Here is a 21,225-nt window from a genome sequence, read left to right on the forward strand (position 1 = left end):
CATCTTTGAACATGGGAATTGTGTCATTTTTTAGTCATTTTGGTGCCAGTCCGACCTTAGTGACCTGTATTCAAAAGCTGAAACAGTGAGACTACATTAGCAGCTTGTTTTGTATGTATGTGGGACAATAAATCAGCTGACTACAGGACCTACTTGCATGAAAAGTGTAATGGCAAACACCAGTGCGTCCAGACATATTGTACTGTAGCAGCTAGTGACATTGCCCGTTAGATTAAATTTAGCCACTGTTTTATTCAGTGAAGCCTCTGGTTAGCATGTTTTTAATTAATTAAACAGCTTTTCCCCCTCAAGTAGCCATTGTTATATTTCCTTTATCCACTGTTGTATTTGTCTTCTCGGAGCTTGCCAGGTCACAGTCTGAACCCAGCTTCCCAGTGCTGCATTGTCTCCTATAAAGAATTTAAACAGACAATGAATACTTAAGATTTCTGACTCCAGGGCCTTTTCTCCAGGCGTGACAGCCTGGTAAAGATGGCACTATCTTGCTCTGTTTTTTTTTCCCGGCTCCTCATAATGATGATGTATAATTTTCTCTCCAGTCCATCTATGGACTGGCTGCAGTAGTTTGGTGGGAGACAACAGGCCATTATCTCCACAGTAAACAGTCCAGAAATGATATGAATACTAAACTCAGAGCCAAACAGCCTGTAGGGTCCAGCGTTGTGCAAACAGCCACAAAAGGTCACTGAAATTCAGCAGAAAAACTGTAGAAGGGCCAAAAGGATAAAAAAAAAAAAAAAGTCCTACACATAATTTTGTGACTATCCAGGCAGTGTTTGTTAGTCATAATCACCAGTTTATACAGATGATTTTGATTACAGCTGGGTTTATTATTGGACATAACTCTAGTTGCACTGAGTTTGGTTGGATATAACCCATTCATACTAGAAATAAGTGACAATAAGGACATTTAAAAAAAGTTGATGCTGTAACTTTTGTTCTGCTCAGTAAACCATCCATGGCTAGATAAAGGTTATAAAAAAATAATTAACCTTTCAAGCAAATATTAACAGTGTGATTTGAGAATAATTGTCAGCTGTCCAAAAGAAACAACCCGTGTCAAGGAATGAATGATGGAGAATTTCAAAGTTCAGGTAATTTACTCTGTCAACAGTAACTTCAGAACAACTTCTTGTACTCTATTAAGCCTTGACCAATCAAACGTATGCTTTGAATTGAATCAGCTATAATTTGCATTTAATTATTCAGCGCTCAACTACAAGGACTCTGGAGAAGGACTTTAAGCTTAAAACTTTCTTTGGTGTCAGCACTGAAAGTCAGTTTTCCAGGGACCGTGGAGTTCTGTAAAGTTAGAGACCAGCTGCATCACAGTGATTGGTTTTAATAGTTTGGTCCTTTGCTATTAAGTGAGATCAGCATGGAGCAAACACTGCCAGATTCTGGGGTTTAATTTTCTGGGGTTTAATGTGCACTCAGTCTGCAGCAACTGTGCTCAGCCTGACTTTACTCGATGTGATCCAAGGAGCTTTGGATAAAAGTAACTGGTCATGGACTTTATGGAAATCCACACAGATATGTAAATAAATAAGCAAACACACATGTAAAGGATACATGTGACACTCCTGTTTTTCTGCCCAGATGAGAACAAGTCATTCAAAGGCTTGTCACTGTGTCTTTGTCCTTGTCCATGTGAATTATACTGTGTTTGTTTAGGGAGTAACAACATAATATAAACTTCATAAAAGGCAGCTTTTTGGGGTTAATGAGGTTAATATCTGGCATGCAATGTAAATTACAACAATAGAGCAGAAAAGTCCATCATGCGCTTTCTTGACAGATGAGCGATGTTATTCTGTGACCTTAATTTTCAGCTCCTGGTTTGTAAATGTCACACCATTGCATTCATTTCAACAAACCCAGTACGGAATTGCAACAAAGCAAGTAAAGTTTTGCTTTGGTTTTAAATTGCACTTTGGTTTTAAAAGAGCAGGTTCTCATACTGTAGCCCAAACATAGGCCCACATTGAAGACAAGGCCATATATTCTGACACTAGCACATACATTGCAGATGTCGGATTAAATAGACAATCTTTGGCGCACATTATTTCACTTTACCTTCACTTTACTTTACACTGAGTGTTTCTATCATGAAAAATTACAAGAGCACTAGTGCTGAACTTATCAGTGTCATGATGCATGTTCTTTACTTTTCAAATATACAGCATTTTTATAACTCCATCTCACTGAAGACTTAACTGAGTTTGTCTTACTGTTTAGTGTAACTACATTAAAAACCAAAGCAGTCTCACTGTGCAGACAATGGTTATGAATGAAGACACATCGTATTACCACATTTTAAAAGGCCACACTCAGACAGGTTCTGTCATCATGCACACATTTGAAAGACACATACCAACATATTCTGACCAGTCACCATGTTTGTTAATGCTAATGACATTATCTGTGGGATGTCTGATATGACACCTGATAGTGGTTGAGGTTTGCAACAGTGGTGATAAAGCAGTGCAGTACTTCCTTGTTGCCTAGAAGTAGATCCAAAATTTTGGACCCAATCCAACAACTGTTAAAAACCTTCCTGAACCTGAAATGCATAGGTACATTTTCAAAAAAGAGAGACTAATCTGAGGGGGACTCCAGCACAGCCAGAACTGACTCGAGTGAAGATCACAGTTCAAACGTAGTTTTCTCCGCAGTGACTGTGATGCACCACATCAGAGCTGATGCTGCGTACACTTGGGTGCAGTGGGTTCCAGTTGTGTATTGGACATATTGACACACAGAATTTGAGAGCTGCAGCAGTAAGACAAGACCTTATCCAAACTGAGTCAACTCTCAGAGGCATAAGGGTGATTGTGTGTGTGTGTGTGTGTGTGTGTGTGTGTGTGTGTGTGTGTGTGTGTGTGTGTGTGTGTGTGTGTGTGTGGCAAGATAGTGTAGGAAGATCATTCCCAGATATTCTGCAGAGGAGTGAACAGAAGTACCAGTAGAGCAATCAGAGGAGCTGTGAAAGACTGTCTAACCACCAGGCCAGAAAAGTAAAGTCTTATTTTTGAATCAAAGCTGTCATACGATGCATGATTGCTGCTCATACTGTTCTAGTCAGAGCCTTCCTTCCCCGCTGACCGCAGAGTTAAAACATAGTGACAGAAAGAAATGAAAGACAGCTCTATCTGCATTAGAAATGCTGCTATTTTTGGGTTATAAATCCTCCCAGCCAGCCTTCCCTGAGACAGAGAGCACCTCTCAGCTGTGAACCACATCCCGGAGCCCTGCAGCTCTGCCTTCTCATATGTTTTCCCTCTCCTGTGCAACACTGTGCCATATCATCACTATTCGAACACAATTGTGACCAATAACTTAGAAAGAAAGGCTGCCCAAGCTGTGAACATCAGTTAGTTTCACAATGTAGAATTCCTGTTAGAGTATTTTTGTGTGTCGCTACAAGGAGCCGCAGACCATAAAAGACCCCAGATTGAGGGGAAAAAAATGTAATTAGTGAAAAATAAAGTGGATTGGGCTATAAAGTAGAAATGAGGGAGAATTAGAATGATAAGTAAAAGGTCTCTCCAGGAGATACGATACTGCCAATTCTGACAACAACCTCCTTCAGTTAATAAGCTTGCCAGTGGTTTGTGTAAAGCTGTCAGTGTGTGGTGTCTGCGTGCTGGGCAGTGATCATGCATCTCCTTGGACATTGTGTTTTGGAGGGGAGATGAGCTCGGTTCAGGTTTAATGGAAACTTACATGTTACAAAATAAAATAAACACAAGGACAAAAGAAAACTTTTTGGGACAAAGTTGCTTCTTGTTCTATTAATTTCTTGCAAAAGTATTTTTTCCACAATGACAGCGCAGTATAATTTACTGGAATAAGATACTTCAGTTATGTAGCTGCCTCTCTTGCGTTGTCTGTGCCTGGTACTTGTACTCAGTGAGGCCTTGCTCTGTCTGTACTTGCTGTGTCAGCTTTGCTCTCCCGTTAAATCAGTTGTGTCGTAGTCTCTGCACCAATGTCACCAGTAACTGATGAAGACATTTTTGTGCTATTCAAATATATTGGCCATATAAAGTATAAAAGGTGTCCAGTTCTTAAAAAATAATATGAAACTATTACATCCTGTCAGTGTCAGGTGAAAACCCTGGACTGGTTTCAGACATCTGAATCACCGCTCCCATCGTTCTTTCTTTTTTTTTCCACACTGATTCAAATATGTCTGGTGTTGAGCTGATTGATGGTTGCTTTCCAGGATGGAAAAATAATCAACCACAGCTTTGTAGGTAGGATAAGAATGGGGATGTCATCCTCCTGTGGCAGAACCAGTGACAGAAAAAAATGCCTGAAAAATGTGAGCTGACACACAGAAATAATAACTCTTCAGTCTGCATTTGTCTTTGATCTGCATGACGAATGTCAGGTTAACGGCTTCCTGCAACCCCTACCACTAACTAGTTCTGTACTTTTTTACTTTTTACTTTTCTTATTCTTATTTTCCCGAATTTGAAACAAAACTGACGTTACAGAACAAAGGAAACCTTTGAGCTTGAAAGGTGGAGAAAGAAGAAGAAACCAAAAGGAAAACAGTCAAATAAAGATGAAAAACAGGGATATGGTGCAAGGCTTTTAGACGTTTTATAAACATAAATTCACTTTAACAATATGAAAGTTTTTAGTTAGTTTATTTTTCAGTTCATGTGGCTGATTAATCATCTCTCTGTCTCAAAACAGCTACATCTGTACTGACTTAAAACAATGTCACTGGGATGGTTAGGTTCATCACAACAGATTATGGCAGAATAACCCTCTCTAGACTGTTGAAATTGATAAAACTTGTCAAAAATTTTGTTTTAAAAGAAATCAAAATTAAAAAAAAAAAATCTATTCATGAACTTAAGCTTTAAGGCAACACAAAAAGAACAACAAACAGCAGCTACAAAAGTTAAGGATTCGCAGCCTCAGCCAATCTGTTGATCAGGTTATAAAAACCTTGTATCTTCACAATATTAATTATTCAGAAACTGAGAGAACCGTGGTTTTGCCTCAGTTTCAGGCTCAAGACCCAAAGCTTCAGAGAAAATCCTCTGAATCATTTACACCTACAGATTGTGTCTTCTCAGTATGTTTTGTAGAAATACATTATTTAAATTTATCTGTAACTATAGAAAATTTCTCTCTGTACTATCTGCACCAAAATTGCACACAACACATATTTAATATAATTCTTCCCTCAATGTTTTGTCCTTTTATATCTTATTATAATCTGGCTGTATTTTTGTAAGTGGTTTCTTTTACTTTTGCTGCTGCTGCTGCTGCGCATTTTCCCCACAGGCACTGAAGTAAAATTTTATTTTACATTTTGCTGCTCGTAAAGGCTCCAGGTCTTGGCTCTGGCACAATGAAATTCCCTGTGGGGACCTTCCTGTAGCCTGACATTTAGTCAGCGAGTGACATCTTCATAGTCATTGTGGCTTCCTTCATGACAGAGTGAAGTTAAGGCTCATCGCACTATTAATGAATCCCCCAAAAATAGCACTGCATAGGATGACTCCTCAGGGAGGCTGTTAACTGAGCGATGTGTGCATTACAGGAGGTAGAGGATTGTGTGAGAGTGTGTTTTTGTTGTGCGTGTCTCTAAGTGACTAATTGCGCCCTTGTTTCTGTGTGTATATCTGAGAGATTGCGGTCATGTAATTGTGTAAGTAGTAAATAAGTGACTGTGAGGCTTTTCACTACAAGTAGGTAAGTTAGGTAGAAGATAGGAAGAAGGGAAAGACTCCAGAAATGTGGGACAGATTTATGTAGACGCACAACTAAAAGTTTGAAACTCAAATGACCAATATCACTGCTGCCAACATTAGTTTAAGTTTTCCCAGATGTAATTCTTATCTGTAGAAGTATATTGAGTCAAACATTGGATGTGCATGTGAAGAAGTGCACGCATAGACAGATGACATTCTTACATTTATTTGTGTGTATTGTTGTATGTAAGCATCTGTCTGTAGGCTGTGGCTGCTGAGCTCCCGGTGGTGTCCTCTCAGCTCTGTGCTCCAGTAAAAAGTGGACCAGTGATGAAAATGTATTTCTACACATTATTTGGGTCACTTTATTAATAATTCAGCAGAAATCAGTGCTAATATCTCTTGTCACGTAAATAAGAGTGAAAGTACTGCAAGCCTTGCAAAACATGCAAGGATTTTTTTTCCCCAAAATACCCTGTATATTAACTGAACTCAAATACTCTGACAAATGAAAACAGAAGTAAATGTTTTTTGTGCCCCGGGTTGAAAATCTTAGCAATCAAAAAGGTTATTTTTCTTGGGTTCTTTTTTTCATCATCATGTACTTACTAGAGGTGTAATGATTCTCCAAAGCTGATAAAACTAGCCTAACTTTTACCACAGTTGTGATTGCTTGATCATGATTGAATCAAAATATATAAAAATATACAACTTGCCCTAACTTAAAATAGAATGATAATTTCATGATTTACATGTGTTACAGTGTTAATAATGAAATGAAAAATGAGTTTTGTTAGTAAGGCAATGAGACCTGTGCCCACTCTCGGGAGGTGGGGCGCCGTTGCAGTTGCATCGTGACACAGTATTGTAGACCTTTGTACGTGGTTTCGATCCCGTTTTCAGAATCTTTACATCCTTAATATTTACAGACAAACTCCTTAGTTTGGTGCTAGAGGCTACGCAGAGATGTGGATGTAAGAGAGAGGAGTAAATAGCATTATACTAGAGATATCCTGAGGACATATAGATGCCAGGTACTATTTGAAGGTAGAATTTGTTAGCCTCAACAAAATCATTAGGACATCAAAGGACGTTCTGGTTGTCTGTGACAGGTGTGCAAAATATTTAGATTTTATGTTGAATTCAGTAAATGTTTCATTGTCCCCTGGGCAGTATTACTTCATGTTACTGCTCTACGGCTTTCTGTAGAACTTATGTGTGAAATCTTAAAACCGAATGTACTTAAGCAGTTGATTGTAGCTCTTCACCATTCCAGCAGTGTTGTCATGTTGCTTGGACAATGGTTCATTGACAACTGGGTTGTTATGTGTCGGTCACTCAGCAGGACAGTGACAGTGGTGGATAGTGCATCTAGAATCCACATATTCTATTAGCTGGGACATTTGGGGATGTAACACATTTTGGGAATAAATACCACAATTCATTATTAAACTGTTCTTGAATACATTATAGTTGTAGTTAATTTTTGTTTGCATAGTTTTTCTGCCTTTATATATGATAATTAGCTAAGCAGAAAAGAATGATGTGTGACTATAAGACATCTTAGACAACTTAGTACTCCCCCTTGCAGATATCCCAGATAGCAGATATCTCATTTGAGGGTGAACTCCTCAAATCTAAACTGACTGACTGAAACCTAAAGCACAGGATGCTGAATGCTCAGTTCACTGTCACCTGCATTATCATTAATTAGACCCCATATGATTAACATGAATTACTGAGCCTGTAATGTTGGGACCTTTTGTGTTAATAGTGTTGGACACACAGCGACTGAAATAGACTGCTGAAATGCATGTTGGGTAACAGCATGAGGCAGGGGTCTTCGCTTTGCCCGAACAGAGAGAAGGATCTTCTGTCTGTCATTTTATCATTAGGAATCCGTGCGGGGGTTATGTGGAATCAGCGCTGATTAGTGGAGACTGAAATAGCTTCTGCTGTTCTTTAAATAATGTGCGGTGTGACTTTACAACTGTCAGGCTTAATGCAACATGCGCTTTACTAAACACAGCGTAGTGTTAAGAAGCTGTTGTGCTGCAAAACTACTGCAGCATCACTCATAGAACTGGGTCTGGGTGATAAAATGAAATCGGTAATTATTACAAACAGAATTCCCACAGTGATGATGATGATAAACTGATGAGTAAATTACAATAGATATATCTGTTCTGCATTTGCATCAACCCAAATGTACACACACTGTTGTAAAAGTAAGTCCTTATTGAGTCTTTTGCCAGACCAGTATTTGCTTGACACATTTTAATTATAGTCACATTTTTTCTAATTTTATATATTTTTATTATTATGTGGCATATAAAAGTTAATACCCCTGTCTGAACCAGTGTGCAATAGCAAATACTTGTAGCTTAACAAGTTTAGCTTTTGTGTGATGCTTATTTAAAAGCTTTGTTAGTGTTGCCATGTTAAGGTGTAAATGTTACACCATTTTGGTTGCAGAGTATTAAGTTATTTATTCAAAAATAAATGAGAGATTAAAACGTAACAAACATTTATTAGCTTTATTTAATCCTAAACTGAATATACCCCTTAAACTTCAAATTAAAAGGCCCTAAACATATTGTGCCTTTCCTTGAGGTCTAATTAACTTGTTGAATGTATCTTATTAATGGTAATAATTAAATATCCATAACAATCATATGGATCCAAATGAATACATATAACATTGTATGTCTTTCTTCATATATTGGAGACATCACCACACTAGCTGATTAGACAAGGGATGTCTGAACCAATATACTTGTTTAATTTAGCATGACCAAATTGAAAACACATAATGTTTGGTTAATTTGGGTTATTTGGGTTCAGGAAAGCCAGAAGAGACGAGCTAGATTAATCTGATAAAATGTAACCACAAAGAAGCCATCGACTTTCATTCATTATTACCACATTGTTAAAACGATTCCAGCTCATCACACTGTAAATTTGCTGCTAATTGGCTGCTGTTTAAGGAGGATGCTAGTAATCTCCACTGTGATTTTCCACAACTACCAACATGCTTCTACCTTATGTGCCCAGATCCATAGCTCTGAAAGAAATCAGTCCAATGTATTTATATGCCAGCGTAATTCGAGGATTGATAATTAATGAAGGCCTATTAATCAGTTTATGCTTATTTAGGTTTCAATCTTCATTCACCTAATTTAACCTGGTGAGAGTGCTAATAAGGCAGCTGCACTAATCAGAGTATTACATTAATCTGGATCTGATGAAATTATTAGAGTTTATGTAAATGTTCTGATCTTCACACCATGTTTATCTCCACAGAGCTGAGCCTGATTTTCTGCCTCTAGCACACAGCATTTTAAAGACAAGCAGCGACACAGAATGAACTGAACTTTACATCTGCTGTGTGTTTGGTAGATTTGATCACACACTGACTTTGTTACTCAGGCAGCACATTTGTAGCCGAAGCAGGAGTGCATGCATGTGAATCAAACCCCAAATCCCTACAGCACTACTCTAACCCAGTGAACATTACTCATTCACGTTTACAACCAAGGCTTTTTGGCAGCTCCTCTGGGATTTGACCCTGTCACCTTCACAGCAGAGGGTTGATGCAAGGGTGAAATCTTCTCATCTTTCGTGGTACAAATTTATTTCTTCCTATTTCCACCTGTTTTTTCCACCTGTTACAGTGAACCCACGGCAGTTTACAGGATTGTCATGACTCAGGATGATTAGCTGACTCACAACAAATCTAGAGATCACACCCAAGACAGGGGCAGTATGAAAAAAGACTCGAGGTAGACTGATCTGAGATCTGTTTGTGTTTGTTGAAGAAATATTATCTCTGACTGTAAGATGTGAGGCTGTGGAAGTCATCTGAACAACTTTTAGTATATCCCTGGAGGATAACTAACACTAGCCAGCGGCTGTCTGCATAACGTTTATTTTTTGAAATATGCATAATAGTGACGCCATTGCAAGTGGTGCAGGTTTTTATTTTTGCTCAACTGTTTTGCACATGCAGGCCTAAATAATCTAGATGTGCCATGTTTTAGTTGTTTTGCATTTGCCAAGGTAAATAAATCCAACAGTTTTATAACTATAACTAAGTAATGTGCACTTAACACCATTTTATATTCAAGGAAACAACAGTGTTTCTCACTTGTTGAATGCAATTTAAGTTACCCGAATAATTTCAAAGAAGTGCTTAACGCAACATTGGTATTTATCCGATGTGACTGAATCATCAAATCAAAATGATTCTGGACTTAACGAATCAAAACAGAATTGAAAGGGGAGATCAGTGTCGATATCCAGCCCTAGATAACAAATATTAATTCTCAGTGTAAAAACTAGAACTCAGCCTCAATACCAGATCACAAACCCACTTTTCTAATCTCTTACTTCACTAGCTAGTTCTGAACACTGAGGTCACTTCTTTAAACACCAACTGTTGTTAGTTGTGCTCATGTATTTTAGAAGCTCTCAAGAGAAAGCAATATAAAGTACAGATGTATTATTTATAAGTTACATTAATCATGTGCATTTAAATGTGCAGTCTCTGTCTTTGCTTCCCTGTTTTGACAGGTGCATTAAAGTCAATTTAATTAAATAGAAGAAGGGGAAACTTATCTTAGTCATCCTATGGGTATTTCATGACTTTTGCTGTGCTGTATTTTCATTTGAGATGATATTTGGAGGTAACTGTGAATGCTTCCTACTCTCTGTCACTGGAAAGAAAATGTATTTATTGCCATTATTTCTGTAGGACAGGACATGTCTTATCATTTAGCCTCAGAAAAAGTTAAACATCTTCACACTAGAGTTACAGGCTGTTGTGACATTTCTGGTCGAGCAGATAAGTCCATATTACAGATTGAGTTGCCTCAATGCAGTTCAGTGTGTCGAAAATAACATTTAAAGAGCAGCTTTGAAGCAAATGGAGAAGGACATCAACTTGGAGGCTCAGCTAAACTTTTGGGGATTTAAACAACCAGTGTGCATCAGGTCTACTCTGTAAAAATGCATTAGGTTTGGTCTTTTTATATTACACTTTGTTTTGGATAAACACAAGAACTGGTAAGTTAGCAGGTACTTACAGTGAACAGAAAAGTTTGCTGCATGCAGAAACTAAAACAGAAAATCTAGGGAAAGTATCAGTCTTGCCCACGCTGCTTGGTTAACAAGGGCTTCCTGGGAAGTGCAGTGGAGAAATACCACAACAGTGCTCAGCTTTTAAGATATATTGCCAAAGTACTGTAAACTTAACTCCTGGATTTTCATGCAGAGTGACACATAACTGAATGTTTTGTAATATAGCATTTTGTTTCTCGTGTGTTCACTCTTTTCTATCACGTCCTCGGCCATTTTATTGTCATCACCCTCACCTTGGTGTCTCTTACCCCTCCTAATACGATTTTTACACTTCTTGGAAAATAAATATCACCCCTGCCACTCCTGTGCCTGGCTGTCAGCTTTCTAGTGGTGGTAAAAAGCAGTCTAGGACAGGCCTCGGTACTCATCCCTCTCCTGCCTGTAATTGCTTCATTAGAGCCTCTGCAGCATCTCTGCCTGGTGGCTTGGGAGATTTAATAAGAGCTCCGAGGATGCTCTCAGACTCTTGCGTCTGGGCTGCTAGGATATTGCTGTGGAATTTCTAATATCCAGGCTCCTTTCCAACGAAGACAGAAAGTCAAAGAACATCAAACTAAGTACATTCCTGGATCCCTTCGGTGGAGCACAAGACAAAAACGCAGCTCTCCTGAGCCTTTTGTACTGTTGCTACATCCCCAGCGGCAACTGTTTCTTCTACCACTGAGACTGTAAAACAGAGAGTGGATTGAGTTTACCGTGGTCCATTTTCTGAGAGATGAGTTTTAGCGAGACATGGGACAGCCAGTTGATGTAATGGGTTCATATAGAAGAAACAAATCAGTAAACTTAAAGCTTTACTCCCAACCACTTTCAGACTACTCCTATCCACTTTTCCCATCACTTTCCATTATCCTGTGCAATTTGAGCCGAATCTCATAATTTGCTTCACTGCTGTTTCTCACTTTCCAGGATGGTACCGCTCCAGTGTGCTCCAAATTCTATGCTATAGGTGTCCCCTTTTGACTAAATACTGTGAGGACATTTTGCCACCGGTTTTCTTTTATTTATGACAGACAGGTAAACGGTCAAAACTTGTATCTTGCAAATGTAAAAAATTTTGATTCACTATGACAGAATTGGCTCTGGTGAAAGGTTCAGCAAGATTTGGGGACTAGATAATCTGGATAAAGATATGAACTCAAACGCCCAATAAGGACTTCCTCTTACACTTATTATGCTGCTTTGTGTTAACGCCTTTGTTTACTTTTCATTCAACCTTTACTTGGAGAATCACTGAGAATCACTTAAAATAGAACACATAGACACAATAATAAATAAGGAAAACAAACAAACACAAAAACAGCAGAACACAGTTAAACAGTTACATTTAAGAGCTGAGTAGTTTGTGATCATGGTTTTAGATTGTGCAGCACAAAAATTAAAAGCACTTCTTTGCTAATTAGTATTTGCATATAGCCAAACACCTGAATGGGTTAAATAATGTCTATGGAATCAGAAGAAAGTGATGTGTGATGGCATGTTGCCATTTAGGGCTTTATAAATAAATAGAAACCAATGTCTGTCATGTCTTACTGTTAGAGATGCCCACCCAGCAATAACTGTAACTGTAACCCATTAATGACGGGTGGAGTGATAAACTGAATTCTATGGGTGCATTCAGGATCGACCATAAAGATAAGTCAAACACTGTTGAGCAAGTCTGAAATCATTTGTTTTTCATCATGTTCTGTAATTTGAGCCACAATCTGATCATCTTATCATTGTATCACAAGCTTTCTTTGCTTGTATTCTTCCCCTTGCCAGGATGATGGAGTTACAATATGACGAAAATTTACCCTCAAGCCAGCCTGTAGGATATATGTCAGTTTAACAGAATAATCTAAATTCAAAACTATGATCCTCCTGCTGGGCTGTAGCTGTCACTGTCTATTTTCTGAGTATCTACTACAAAGAAGAGCCAGTGTCAGAAACTATCAGTGATGACAGTTTGGATCCACTGATTTGATTGTAAATGAGAAGAAAATAGAGACATAGCAGGAGTCAAATTCCTAGACTGCAACAGTTAATTGCAATTAGTATTGCTTAAACCATTATCAATCTAGAAACAAATACCTCTGCTACACTTACTGTATTTCCCAAGGCATAAAATCATCAGCCAAATGTTTATAATGTGCATTCAAAATGAGGAAATGACAGCTGGAGCACTAATATAATGAACCCTGAGGGCAGGTGCAGTAAGAGTGATACAAGAATCCAAGGAGAATATGAAGGTGAAGAAGAAATCGCAGCACTAAAGTGAACTTTCAAGAGAAGACCATTTGAAACATATGGCACTAACTAGTCATGTAGAACTACTGTTCTTACATTATAAGGCTTATCGTGGATTTCTGAGCTGTCAGTCCCTAATGGCAGTAATTATGAAATCACCACAGTAACAGTAAGCTTTAGTGTGAATGTCCTACAGATTATAATGACCAATGCTTGGACTGAGCACAAGTATGAAGGGTGCTGCCACATAATATCTACTGTAGGACTTTACTATATATAGAAAACAGCATGGGGGATGGGGGATGCAAGCTGATGATCAGCGTGTGTGTGTGTGTGTGTGTGTGTGTGTGTGTGTGTGTGTGTGTGTGTGTGTGTGTGTTTATGTGCATGTGTGTGAAAAGGGCACATATGATGACTAGAGGGTGTGTATGGTATGTTTTTGACTGTATGTGTGTGCATGTGTGCATGAGTGCAAAACGGCAGAAGTGTAACTTGCATAATTTCAGAGAGTGTGTGTGTGTGCGCGTGTACAATGCATGTTTCCACCAGAGAGCACACGTCTGCTTGGGAGCCGATTGCTGTGTATTTTGCTTTTGTGCATGTATGTGTCAGACTCACGTGATAACCAGTGAGGTGGAGAAGAGCAGTGTTCCCAGCAGGCCACGCCGACAGTCTGCGTTCTTCCTCTGGCGCTGGTGCATCTCGCCACCACAGTTGTCACAGCAGCGGCACATGCAGAAGAAGAGACCAACTATCGGCATCAGAACGGTGAACAGCAGGCCCACCGCCGCACATACAAGGAAGCCTATCTCGTAGTAGATGGCCTGGGGTCAGCAAGGGAGGGATGAAAGGATAAAAAAAAAAAAGAAATGAGATGAAGAATAAGAAATCATAATGGAGAAAGGTGGTGAGCATGGAAATGAGATGAAGAGAAAAAAGGGCCCATCAGAGGTGAAAAAAGGAGAAAAAAATGAGATGAAACAACAAGAGGAGCAGATGAGGTGTGGATTGTCGAGCAAAAACAGGATTGGATCCGGAGAGGAGAGCAGATGAGTTGGGGAGTGAGGGAGAGAAGAAAGGATAGATTATTAACAACATAAAGGAGAAGTAGGGAGGACACACACGAGGAGGCAGAGGATAAAATGTGCAACAAATCTAAAAATATCTGCTAGGATCCCACTGCAGGAAATTCTCTCTCTACTCTTTGTCCAAAGGGGATTTGTAGATAAACAATATACGTATTGCGTAACACTACTCACTGCTGGAGAATCCTTTCTTTCCAGTTCTTAAGTACCACAAGAAAATGTAATAATTGCCTCTTTAACTACATTATTACACAAGATAAATGCCACGACAGTACTGCTTTCACATACTACACTGCAAGCTGGTTGCAACTAATAGTAAGCAATTCTTAAAGGTTGTTTTTTACATAAATTTCCAATAAAGTGCAGTATGCACCGAGAGACATGAAGGATGGAGGAAGGAGGACACTCAAAGGAGTCCTAGCCATCCATGTAGCCCTGTGGTGCAGTTTTTCCTACTCTAATGAAAGGGAAAGACTGCATCTCTGATGAAAAACCTGCTTCAATGGGAATGGACTACAAGGCAGATAGTGCACTGCAGCAAAACTCCATCCTGAGAAGCACTGGAAACAAGAAGACAAATAAGCCCCTGGGGTGATATAATTAAGCCTATTTCAGTGAAGTCCATCCGCTATTCATGATTTCATTGCAGTGTCTGCCAGTTTCACAAAAAAATCTGATCTCAGTTGATGATAAATTGGAAAAGATTGGAAAAGAAGGATGCAAGGGAGTTTAAGAACCCATGAAATAGATAAAATTATCTCTCGGCAGTGGCAGACTTCAGTCACTTGGTTCAAAATAGGACTTTAGTGACTTATTATAGTGTGAAAACCTTGCAACTTCAGCTTTACGACTGGGATTGAAGAATTACATGGTCCACCTATGAAGTGGCAAATATACAGCCACTACACCCAGCTAAAACTGATGCAATCTAATACAACAGTCCATCCCATTTTTTTTTTTTTATCAATGAGGGTAGACCAAATATCAAGAACACCTCTCAGTGTAACACAGTACAACTCATCATAAAGTAGAGCCTCCAAAATGGCCATAAAGTTGAGTTGTTGCCTCTCTGAAACACTTCAAACTTAAAGTGACCATGATACCTTCATCAAGAGAGGATTTATTTCATGGCTGTTGTATTAGACTGCATTAGTTTTGAGTAGGTGTATCCAATTAACTGGAAAACGAGTGTATAGTGTATATTACCTTTGGGCCTTTGAAAAAAACAAATCAAAACCTGACTGGATAAACTACAAAATGCAAACTAGTCAAGCTTCAGTTTTTTTTTAATTTCACCTGTAATACAGTGTCATGCACTTGCACAGAGGACAGTTGTTGGGGTTAAACAGTTAGTGAGGGAAGAGAGGTCAGAGAGCTAATAGATTGTGGTGAAGGCTAGTGAGACTGTCATGAAGTCAGGAGTGACTGGAGGAATGCTGACAGCTTGGTTGCATTTTGTGGTTATATTTGGATTCCCCCTTGTCTCTGAATAGTCAGCCATGAAATCTTCACAACCCTCATCACAAAGTCTTGATAATCCTTGACTCTGATTGGATATAATAAATATTCGAGGTGGCTCAACACGACTTCTTACATATTCCTCCTGATGTATTGAGAGAGTTAAATTGCTGCTGTTGGCAGGTTCAGCTCTTCCATTTCCTCTTGTCATGTACCACAGAGCTGCTACTTAATCTGCTCCTATCTAAACCGCACTCAGCACAGGCTTTGGAAATTGGCAAAATTGAATAGGGGATTGGTAATTCCCACACCGTATGTAACTTGTCACAATGAAGTTCAATAGCTTCTCATTATAAAAGGATCAAAGTGGCTCTGCTATCAGTGCTCCTGAATGGACGAACTGCTCTCCCAGCTGATTCACACTAATCTTAATCTCCTTCGTAGGTCAATGACCCTGCCTTCTCCAGGGACTTGCAGCTTTTGCTTTTTAACATACAGAGAAAAAAAGGAAATGACTTCTGAAATATTCTTTGGTTCATTTGGAAATCTTTGTGCAAACTTGGAAATGTCCGGTGGTGAGTTTAATCCAAATGATAAAAGCCAGTATTTGGATGAGTGAAGATTCTGGCTGCTTCGGGAACATAATTTACAAGATGTAGGAAGAAAAAGACTTTCAGTCCCAGCCATTCTAACCTTAAGGAATTTCAGGGTCAGCGCGAGCAGAGAGGAAAACAGCAGCACTGTGAAGATGCAGACAAGTGAAAAAAGAGACACCGGGCTTTTCAACTAAAAACACTAATGTCAGCCCAGTTGTTGAGGACATTGTGCAAATCTGAACGCTTGCATTGTCATTCTGCTTCTGGGCTCTGCTTGTTATTGGGTGAATCTTCACGAAAAAAGGTCAAAAAAAGGTTGTTGTTTTTTTTTTTCACCACCACACTTCAAGGGCCTGCAGCCCAGACTATTTTTGGATTATAGCTTTGTCTTGGCAAGTGCCCAAAAGAAGAAGGTGACCTAACAAGAACAAACTGGATGATGAGGTGGCAACCTTAATCAAAGCAGCAGCCACAAGCTCTGCTGAAGTGTCCTCGAGCAAAGGTGCTATTGCCCTAAACTGCTATTTCACTGTAAGCTAAATGCCTGAGAGACTGGAGCCTGCTGTGGATGAATTAGCTGTTGTGATTCTTGGTGGTTTTTGTGCATCCTGTTTTGATTTCGATTTTGTAAACTAGGTTGGCTGTGGCTGTATTTCACCCCTGGAGCTGCAATGATCTGCAGCAGTGATATCTTTAGGATTTTCAGACTAGTCAAAGGAACTGCAACCGTGCAGGCTAACGAGTATCTTATTGCAACAGTTCAGTCTTTTTTGCACATATTAACTTGTACACTTAGTACATGTCTTTATTTTAAATTTGTGTACAGTTGCTTTTTAAATTTCTTAACCTATGTTTTTTCAGATATTATTTTATCTCTCCCATTTCCCACTTTTTAATACACCATAAATGCGGAAAGACGGCAAACTAAGAATGTCATTGCATAGTTTAACCTGTTTCTCCTGTGTGTCTGACAATTAAGTCTTTGAATCTGTGAATTAGCAAGCCTTTCACCACATTTCAAACCACCGAATGCAGGCTTTTATTCAAACTAAAATTGCACCAAGGCATTTCACTGATTAGGTAACCTTTAACAGAGAATGGTCTGCAATCAGCAAAATGACCTGCTATAATTTTGGTTGAAATGTTTGGCCATTAAGGTCGATGCCAAATCCAAAAACCCACAACACTTTCACTTTGATGAACTAGGCGATTGCACTGAAATCAGAAAGATACTTGATGGTTTATTTTACAAAGCAGTGCAGGTAGCAGCTCTGACATGAAAGATACAGGATAACATGTCACTTTTGAGCTATAGTGGCACAGTTTAACATTGTGCGGTGACTTTTTTGTTCTCTGATGGAAAGTTTGGTGTCAGTACTGGGAAAAACTTCCTTGATAAACCAGCTCCAGTCTTAAATAATAATCCATGTAAACTCCACTGCAGTTAACACCGTAGTCAGTTTATTTACCTATAAGTGTGCCTGACCTGTTGGTGCAAAAATGGAACAGATTTCTCTTTTTTAAAGCAAAGAAAATTACAGCTTTTGTAAACGTTTGCCAGCTGAATGTAGATTAGTATTGTGACAATAAAATCACATATTTCATTACTTCCAAGGAGGCAACAGGATGTACATGGAGAGGTTTTGTTTTGATGCTTTCCTGAGTGATTAGTTTGAAGTGCTGTGGAGGACAGATGTTTTTATGAAGCTCTCTGAGGCTGTGGCAGTGCCGCAAATTGTGTGTCAGTGGTCCAGGTCAGTGTGTGAAGACTTCTAGTCGTCAAAAGAGTTCTGCCAACATCAGCAAGCAAAAGATCAACTGTGTGTGTGTGTGTTCATGTGAGGCTTATACTTGCTGTGGTTAGGGAGGATATCAGGGTGGTTAATACGGCTGGGAAGCAAATTGGATGGCTGACCAGCAGTTTTGAAGCAATTCAGTATGACCACTGTGCGACATTTCAACACAACATCACTGCTAGACATTACAATCATGAAAATTCAAGGAGCAGCAAAGAGTTTTGATTGTGCAGCTGAGGTACTAAAAGTAGTGATTTCACAAATTCAGCAGTAAAAGAGAGAGACTAAAGTAGGCCTGTGCCTTGCCAAAGCCATATTGGTATTTCTTCCACCATGTTTGGTTTGATATGGCTCTGACAGGAATGTGCTGGTTTGTGCTACATGCTATCCTCCTCACAGAACCACAAGTCCTCAGCTGCCAAGAAGGAAAACAAATCTATTTCACTATATGTAGAGTTTCCACCACACCCAAGAACTGGTGCATTCTCCTGATTATATTAACTTATGGTGACAGAGGAGGATTGCACTCAGTGATAAGAAATCACTTTATCTATAAAAGACAAAGCTCTCTCAGTCTTGTCTTTTATTCAGGCTGTGTGTTTTGAATACCTAGTCGGGTTCTCTGTCTCAAACTTTGAATTTAATTTCAAAGTACTAACCGAGCCTTGGTGATGTAGTCAGCATATGTTGCTCCTCCATGAAGCTGAAAAGTTCTACGTGAGGACATACCTCTGAGGACACAGGAACTACAGTTTTGACCAAAAGGTGTAGTCCAAGGTGATTGTGAGGTGGATGGGATGGCTGGGAGAAAGTCATAGGGCTGCACAACTTATCACGTTTACTCCAATAATCAAAATCTAACCAAAAATGTAGCTACTGCATGTGTCAATGTGTAAAGAAACAGAAGCAGAAATTTACAGTTGTGCAACCCCACCGACTTGGGACAGTGGAGCAGGATGACACGGGAGGGGTTTGACTGTGAATCCAGTGTGCAGACTTTACCTGAAGGGTCAGCACTATGTTCTCTGGCTGAGGGAGGCCAGATCAGATGAAGAGGGCATGCAGAAGACAAAGGCAACTCAGCGTCAAAGAAAGAGCAAAGCCACGAAACAAAAACATGTGGATGAAACAGAACAAAAAAAAGAGAGAGAAATTAAAGAATTCAAAACTGGCATGCATATCCACATAGTCGCATGTTGTAATACTGCACACAGACAGACAGTAGATTCCCCCATAATTGAGAAAAAGGTACTGAGTGAACTCAAACTGTATTTTTTAGGTCCCATGGATGGTCAAAGGACTTAAAAAACTCTTTGCTTTTCAAAGTTCTTCTCTTCATAAAAACTCACATGACGTATCTTTCCCTAAATTCACAGGCTGAGCCAGAAGCAGTTACCATTTATTCTGGGGTGCCAGTAAAAAGATGGCTTTGCCGTGGCTTGCAAAAGCTATTAACACCTTGCTCCAGAAAAGTCATGGACTACAGTGTGACTCCGAGGTACGTTCCTTCTTTAATTTATATCATAAATTGTTATATCCAATCAGAAAAATAGAGAATGCACTAAAGCAGATAGATAGGCACTACAAGACAATCATTTAAAGAAACACACAAACTCTTACCTTTTGATATTCCGTCTGAATGGCTCCAAACTTGTCCTTTGCCAGTTTGACCATAAGATCTGCAACAGAACAGAGGAAACAAACAGTGTTTTTCTGTGATGAAAACATACATGCATGGTGGAGTCTTTTATCCAACAGTTATATTGTTGCAATGTGTGCATTTCGAGCATGGCTGGCACCATCTGCAAACAGATATTTTAAAGTCAGTTTTACTGTTATGCTGTACCCATTCATACACACAGTGTAGACTAAATCTACCCAGTAACATGTAGAGGACGGTGTATAACAGTCCAGTGCCTACATTGAGATCATAACACTGAAATAATAGCAACTTAACCCCTTGAGTGTCACCAAAACCAAGAAAAGGGCTTTTGCTTGTTGGAAAGTGGAAAAGAAATAAACATGTTGTTGTTGCTCTGGTTAATCTCTGCTGCCTCAAACTTTATTTACAACTGATTTTATAATAATTGTGAACTTTTACATATTGGGTTTGGTATGGAAACTTTCCTAAGCCAACACCAGCAAACAGCAGATTATAGTTATTGAGAGAAGTTATTTCTGTCAAGCTGAAGCAGCAAGTTGACATTTTTGACAAGATGTCAGGAAATGCAGAGCCACACTGTGACACTGCAGTGTCCCTTCATCCCATCTCTCCCCTCCGGGTTTAGAAAGGGCCAAGTCTGACAGGGCGCACAACTCTCATATTATCTATCAGTGGACTGACATCATGGTAGAGTCCTGGTTGGTGTTGTTGATATCCTGCATTCCAGAAGGACCTAATTAAGTGCCTAATAATAATGACATGGCTGCAAATAATGATTATTTTTATTATCATCAGGTCTATAAAAAGAAAAAAAAAAGATGAAAAATATCTTAAGGTGATATCTTCAAAGATATTCTTAAATCCAACCAAAACATTTCACAGAGATTCAGTTTAATATTGTATAAGATGCTGGACTCAGTGAATTTTTTGGTATTTAGCCCAGACCCTGGTTAGTTATACAGCACAGATTTTTACATATTTCTAGATAAATGTGGCAGTTTAAGTTATTATTTTTATGTTGGATCAGCTCAGTGATACAGTACAAATTCTTGCTCCTGATTGTAATGATAAAAGGTTGCAAATATCCTAAAACTGTGCAGCTCTGAATCATTTCTCTCAGTGGCTACACATGCAGTTCTGTTCAGCATACACTGGACTGTGGACGTGTTCCACATACGTGGAGTCAGTGCACGATAGATGTCATGTGTAGTCGGTGCAGCTTAAACTTTGGATGGACAAAATTTATTTCATTAGGACCCTTGGGGCTACTCAGATGTGGGAAGTATAAAAGGGGGAGTAATTTGGCATAAAGTGATAAAAACCCTGTATGGGAGTCAATCACAAACCTATTTGATGTTTAAAAACAACAACAACACTGAGACTCTAGTTTCTGTTTGCATGTGGTTTGACTGATTTCCTGACAGTAATTGAACTGTCTTGAAATGCCAAGACACAAGGTTTGCACAAGCTGTATATTGTAGCCAACACATGCACAAATGAATAATAGTTGTTCATACAGGA

General features: G+C 39.1%; 1 protein-coding gene across 9 annotated transcripts in view; it reads right to left on the reverse strand.

Annotated features, from left to right (window-relative positions):
- Nucleotides 1-21,225, reverse strand: part of prom1a (prominin 1a) — a 78,818-nt gene that overhangs the window by 30,585 nt on the left and 27,008 nt on the right. For 5 of the 9 annotated variants that reach the window (XM_071458381.1, XM_071458389.1, XM_071458380.1 and 2 more), the window contains exons 2-4: nt 19,662-19,720; nt 19,044-19,070; nt 13,725-13,930 (exon numbers count right to left, since the gene is read on the reverse strand). In XM_071458381.1, the coding sequence (XP_071314482.1) occupies nt 13,725-13,930; nt 19,044-19,070; nt 19,662-19,720 (292 nt within the window). The remainder of the gene's footprint in view (nt 1-13,724; nt 13,931-19,043; nt 19,071-19,661; nt 19,721-21,225) is intronic. The other 4 variants (XM_071458386.1, XM_071458383.1, XM_071458384.1 and 1 more) reach the window with 1 other exon arrangement.

The sequence above is a fragment of the Trachinotus anak genome, unplaced genomic scaffold (assembly GCF_046630095.1).
Source record: "Trachinotus anak isolate AG129_WGS33_773 ecotype Australia unplaced genomic scaffold, CSIRO_AGI_Tana_v1 ptg000021l, whole genome shotgun sequence".
In the NCBI taxonomy this organism is placed as follows: Eukaryota; Metazoa; Chordata; class Actinopteri; order Carangiformes; family Carangidae; genus Trachinotus; species Trachinotus anak.